Raw genomic sequence first — 6398 nt, forward strand, 5'->3', positions numbered from 1 at the left:
CGACAACAACAACACACACACACACACACACACACACACACACAGAGAGGGGTTGGGGGGAAAACAAGCCATCCCAAGTCCAGGTAATGTGGAAGAACCTCAGCCTCACCTTATACCCCATGCATTCATTTCTGGCCCATTGTCACTCAGACAGCCTCGAAAGCTACCGCAAACACCATGCAAGACACAGAGCCTGACAGAACAAAACCACAAAGCTGGAGCAAAACCCTCCAGGGATATGGTGTCTTCATTGTCACAAGAAGATCTACTTTCGGAGAGAAACCAAGTACACTTACATTCTGAACCCTTCTGCACGCCGCCCCCCCTCCCCACCTGGGATCTCTGCAGCAGCCTGGCAGAGAGACGGCAAGGAGGGAGTCAAGAGCTCAGCTCCAAGCAACTCCCATGGGGAGAATCCTAGCAGCACTAGGGGCCCCGTTACCTGGCATTCAAATCATGCAGCCTCTCTCTGGCCCTTCCCTGCCCACCTGCTCCTCTTAACTGACTTCCCCATCATCTCTTACTCAACAACTGGCAATGACTGCTGAGACTTCCAGTGAGTGAGCATTTCACGTGCCAAGCACTGTGCTGGGTACTTCCTGTATTTTTTCTAATCCTTTCAACACTGCAAGACAAATATCATTACCACCACTTACAAACAAGAAAACTGAGGCAGGGCCCAAGGTCACACAGCTCCTGAGTATCTAGCTGGCTAAAAGCCCATGTTCTTTCCACTACATCACACTTGAATTTATCTTGTAGGCAACAGAGAGGAAAGTAAGAGGATGAAAGTGTTGTTCTGGGAAAATTAATCCAGTCTCTCCCCCTCCTACCCAACCCTACATGTGGCCTGATTGATCTTGTTATTAAAGGGTAGCTTTCATCATGTCTCTCCATTACCTACAGAATCGAGTCCCCGTGGCTTTGCCAGGCATTTAAGCTTCTTTACGATCCACTTTTTCAGTCTTATTCCCCTCATCCCCAGACTCAGACCCTCGCTCCATACAGCCTGGCCTATCATTCCTCATTTCCCATGTCTCTGTCTTGGAAGGTTTCCTTCTCTGCCTATGACATTAATTCCATCAGCCAAACATGGACAGGGCCGACGATATGCCAGGCCCTGTGCTAGGTGCTGGGGACACCACAACCAGGACAGGAGGCTCCCTGCTGTCTGCCCTCCTTGTGAGGCCAGCTCACACCTTGCTCTTTCCTGGGGCCTTCTCTGGTCACTCGTTGTCCCACTGCCTGGCCCCATTCTGAATCCCCAGCATGTGGGGCTGCTGCTTTCATGGCACTCAGCCACACTTCCACCTTATATGCAGGTCTGTTTTAAGACTTCCACTGTAATGTGTTTATTTCTGTGGGAAATGTGCACTCCAGGTTCCAAACAGCATTTTAAATGGCAATTTGGTCCTCAGGCCAGCCCACAAGAGCCTATTAAATATATAATGGACCCAGAGAAGTACAGAACCTAAATAAGTGAAATAAGTATACATTAAAAACTCTACAGGAGAAACCAGGGGCAAACATCTGCCTCCTGCACCTCCACCCACTGTCCTCCAGGGTCTGAGCTTCAAGCAATCATCAGGGGCAGAGACAGAGAAGCAGGCGGGAGATGGAGGAGTGGGAAGAACCTGATTTATATTCAGCAGATCTGGCTCTACTCCCAGCTCTGCCTTCACTAACTGGGTGGCCTTGAGTGAGTCCCTTCCCTCCCTAAGCCTTGCTATTCTCTTATAAAATGAGAAGGCTAACTTAGATCACTTCTGAATCTCACAGATCAGCATAATATATATTATTAAATATAGATATGCAGTAAGGATTTTATATATTAAAAATAAATGTTATCAAGAAAAGACTTTAAAAAAGAAATCACGATATGCTACAATCAGTCTCATTTTACAACCAGGGACTCTGTAATTCCCTTCCCCCAAAATACGGTTATCGTGTCAGAAAAACTGACAAGTTTTTAAGCCGAAGACATTTAGATTCATGAAAACAAATTTTGTTGTTATTTTCCCAGTTTGACTACAGACCAGAAAACTCCAACCCAGCCCAGCTTCAGTCCTTGGCCCGATGCTTGAGAACCACTGAGCTAGGAGACCTACAGTTCACTCCAGCTGAATGTCTCTCCATTCTACAGGCTGGATAGAGACCACAAGACAATCAGCATGGACAGCCCTAGAGAAGGATCAGCCGCAGGAGGAGCTGAGCTGAACAGCAGGAAAGTAGGCAGTCAGCGCAGGGATGGAAGCAGGGCAGCGTGACCTGCCAGGGATTGCCCTATACCCCAAGGCTATCTCTTGCCCCTGGGCCCAGGAGCGTTTGCAGGGAGGACGCCCAGTCTGGAAGCTCTTGGAACTAAATGTGCCCCACGTGTTTGACTGTGACACCTTCCACCCCAGTATTCTTCTGGAAGGCTGAGGGTCCCCAAAGGAACATTTTTAAAAATCTTTATTAACTATTCTGATCATAAACTAATACATCTTCATGTGAAAAACTTGGAGACCACAGAAAAGCATAAGCAAAGAAGCAGAAGTCCTCACAACTCCACCTTCCAGAACAACGACTGTTCTGACTGACATTTTGATGCACTGCTAATTCTTCATACACATAACTTCAGCCACCCCAGGATTTGGTTTTATATCCTGCTTTTCCCCTAATTATTACACTTGAACATTTTTCCACATCCATAGATATTCTTCATAAACATCATAAAATATTTTCATAATAAACCTAACATTCTGGTAAATATAAACATTCTTTATAAACATTGTAATGGACTGAACATTTCTTTCTTTTCCTTTTTTTTTTTTTTTTTTTTTTTTGTGATGGAGTCTTGCTCCATCACCCAGGTTGGAGTGCAGTGGCATGATCTCTGCTCACTACAACCTTCGCCTCCTGGGTTCAAGCAATTCCCCTGCCTCAGCCTCCTGAGTAGCTGGGACTACAAGCGCTCACTACCATGCCAGCCTACTTTTTGTATTTTTAGTAGAGATGGGGTTTCGCCCTGTTGGCCAGGCTGGTCTTGAACTCCTGACCTCAGGTGATCCTGATCTCAGCCTCCCAAATTGCTGGGATTACAGGTGTGAGCAACTGCGCCTGGCTAGGACTGAATATTTCTGTTGTTCCCCTGAAAATTCATATGTTGAAATCCTAACTTTCAAAGTGATGGTATTAGGAAGTGGGACCCTTCGTAGGTAATTAGGTTGTGAAGGTGGATGACTCATGAATGGGAATAGTGCCCTTAAAAAAGGGACCCAAGAAAACTGTCTAGTCCTCTTTCTATCATACGAGGATACAATGAGAGGTCAACAGTATTCTCACACTGATTTCGGACTTCCAGTCTGCAGAACTGTGAAAAATACATTTCTATTGTTATACACCATCCAGTCTATGGGATATTTGTTATAGCAGGCCAAACTGACAAAGACAAACATAACTTTCCATGATATGGGCAAGGCCAGATACGATTTAACCATGCCACTATTATTGAGCATTTAACCCATTTCCACAATATTGCTATTGTAAAAAATGTGGTGGTTGTATATCCTTGTACATGAATCCCTGCAGATGCCTTTATGCCCTTCAGGTCACAGCCCGGTGCTATGCACATATCAGCCCTCAGTAAATATTGAATGAACAAAGAAACCCAACCGGCTTCCACGGACCTGGGGAGACCTTATCAGATAGACATAGCATTTAAACTTACAGAGGCCCAACCCGCTGTCCAGCTGCTCACCACTGCTCTTGTTGGCACGCTCCCTCCACCTCCTACCAGCTAAGTCAACCCTAGGGCTTAGGGAAAGGAGAAGATAGAAAGTACTTGCTCGGGACTCCCAGGTTCTAGTGCTCTCAGCAAACATACCTGCTCTTCTTCACCTCCTGGTGAAGGAGACCTGCAGCCCTCCACTGTCTAGCTAACTACCACACCCACTGCCACCTCTGTTCAACCCCACCACCTCAGGAAAGCCATGGCTGACCTCCCTTTAAATCAATGTATGGCTCCCGTTCAGTGGAGGATACCGGTACTTAAGGTCACAACACTTGCTGTTCTGTTATTATTTGCTCACAGGACTGACTCCCTTGCCCAATCCAGGGCAACACCAGACAGCAGGCACAACGTATGTTTTGCTCTCCACCCAAAGTCCAACCCAGTGGAGGGCAAAATATCAATCCAGACAATGTGATTGATAAATATGTCCACCAAATGAAATTTCAGATTCTCAAGCCCTTTGTTTTCACAAGAGGGAGGGAAAAGGGAGGGAAGCAGGACCTCCTAATCAACCCAAGTGCAAAGACAGATGGGGGCCTCGCAGGAGACGGCTCTGTTCTCTGCACAGTCCTTCCTAGCAGAGACTCACCCAGACCAACTGGCTCCAGGGAACTGATGGCAAAGGAAGCATTCAACAAACCCAGACTCCATGAGGTGACACTACCCCACTCTAGGCTGGTTCTCCCCAGGAGGGAGAACACAGACTCAAGAGAACAGGGGGCTTCCCTCCCCACCCACTTCCAACCAGAGAGTACCAGGCCACTCCTCACTGGTGATCCAAAAGGCCAGGGTATTGGGAGATGGAAATGTTTCAAGCAACTCAACCCACACTCTTTTTCTCTTTCTGTTTGCCCTGTGTCCTTGCCACACCCAAATGGTAAATAATGGGAAAATCTGGTTTGGGGAAGGTGCCAGGAACAGGAAGTTCCCTGGAACTTCAGGAGAAAAGGACCCAGGCTGGTCCTAAAATAAGGAAGGGCATAAGTTCTGGGAAAGATAAGGGAGGTGGCCACAATATCCCATCACACACCCACGAGGGCCAAACCCCAGTCCTGGGCCAGCAGGCACACCCATTCCGACTTCTCTCAGGGATGCCTGGGGCCCCCTCGTCCCCTAAGCGTAGCAAACTCTTCTTGGAGCCCACTCCTTTTCCACTCTTGCAAGATTTTGCAGTTTACACAGCTTCCTCCTCTGAGACCTCATCCGACCCTTAGAACCACCTTATGGGGGTACCTTTGCCTTTCTACTTCATGAATGAGGAGACTAGCTCAGATACATGAAATGAGCCGCCGCATCACAGAGCTAGAAAGTGGCTGTGGCTTGAGCCAGCCTCACTTGGGTGTAGGAGCAGAACTCCCCCACCTGGGCCGCCGCGTCAACCCCACCCAGCCCACCAAGCCTGGCCTGTGGGCGGAGGCCCAGGTGGTGGCCCGCAGTTTCTCAGCCTCCTGGGGTCGAAACCAAGAACAACGTGGCCCTAAATCAAGGTTTCTGGCAGTGCAGGTGGTAAGCACCCCCATCCCACCCCGCACTCACACACGTGCAGGGCTCGGAGTCTGAAGCGGGGCGCAACCCCCAGCCCGCCGGCGTCCCGCCGGAACTGGTGGCTGTCCCTCGACCTGCACGCCCGCAAAGTTGTGGCCGTGGCGCAAGCACCCTGCCAGGGATCGCCCGGCGTCCCAGAGCTGCCTCCTGCCCCTGCGCCCGGGAGCGCTAGACGGGGAGGGCACCGGAACTCCCGCTGTCTCCCGCGTAGCACCCCGTGCCCGCCTGCTGGCACGCACGCCCTCATCCCGGCGCCCCGGGCAGCTCCCAGCACGTCCCGCAGAGGGCTAGAGCAGAGAGCGCAGAAGGGCACTCGGGGCACACGTGCCGACGCGAACCCCTGCCCCACAGTCTCACCCATATCGCCAGCAGCAGCCACGCCGGCCCTGCCCGCGCCATCCCCGCCGCCGCTGCCCACCGCTGGCTCCTGTCTCCTCTCCCGCGCCCGCGCCCGCCCGCTCGCTAGCTCCACCGCGGCCAACCACCACGGCCACTTCCCAGCCGCTCCCCGCCTCCGAGTTCCCGGTGCCACGTCTGCCAAAGCATGCGCAGCAGCGAGGGAGAGGAGGCCGGGAAGAAGTGCTCGCTGGGAGATGTAGTTTGCAGCCCGGCTCAGCTGGGGGCTGCAGGTGCGGACTGGGCTTCGAGACCACGTGGCAGCGAGTGAAATGCGAAAAGGCAAGGTCAGGGACTAAGGGAAGGCAATCAATTCGCGAGGCTTGCTCTGTGCCTGGGGCTTCAGAAACAGTATCTCACGCAGCTCGCAGAAATGAGGTTTTATCTTCTCCACTTTGAGGATTAGGAGGCAGCCCAGGGAATTTAAGTACGTTGACCCAGATCACACAGCCAATAAATGGCAGAGTCCAGTGCTGCCTGTGAAGGACAGGAAAAGCCCTCATCCCTGCCTCCCAAACTCCCCCCTGCCTATTCTATTTAACTTCAGTACAACGTTATTGGGCTGTTGGAAAACAATTTGGTGGCTCCTCAAAAAGTTAAACATAGATTACCTTATGACCAGCAACTCCACCCATAAATACCCTAAAGAATTGAAAACAGGTATTCAAACAATGCATGTACA

General features: G+C 50.5%; 1 protein-coding gene across 3 annotated transcripts in view; it reads right to left on the reverse strand.

Moving 5' to 3' along the window:
* PDIA5 (protein disulfide isomerase family A member 5) overlaps window positions 1–5856 on the reverse strand; it is a 130519-nt gene extending 124663 nt beyond the window's left edge. For 2 of the 3 annotated variants that reach the window (XM_078351942.1, XM_002758754.6), the window contains exon 1: window positions 5678–5856. In XM_078351942.1, the coding sequence (XP_078208068.1) occupies window positions 5678–5719 (42 nt within the window). In that variant the 5' untranslated portion in view covers window positions 5720–5856. The remainder of the gene's footprint in view (window positions 1–5677) is intronic. The other variant, XM_078351943.1, reaches the window with a different exon arrangement.
* Between the last annotated feature and the right edge of the window lie 542 nt (window positions 5857–6398).

The sequence above is a fragment of the Callithrix jacchus genome, chromosome 15, assembly GCF_049354715.1.
Source record: "Callithrix jacchus isolate 240 chromosome 15, calJac240_pri, whole genome shotgun sequence".
Lineage (NCBI taxonomy): Eukaryota > Metazoa > Chordata > Mammalia > Primates > Cebidae > Callithrix > Callithrix jacchus.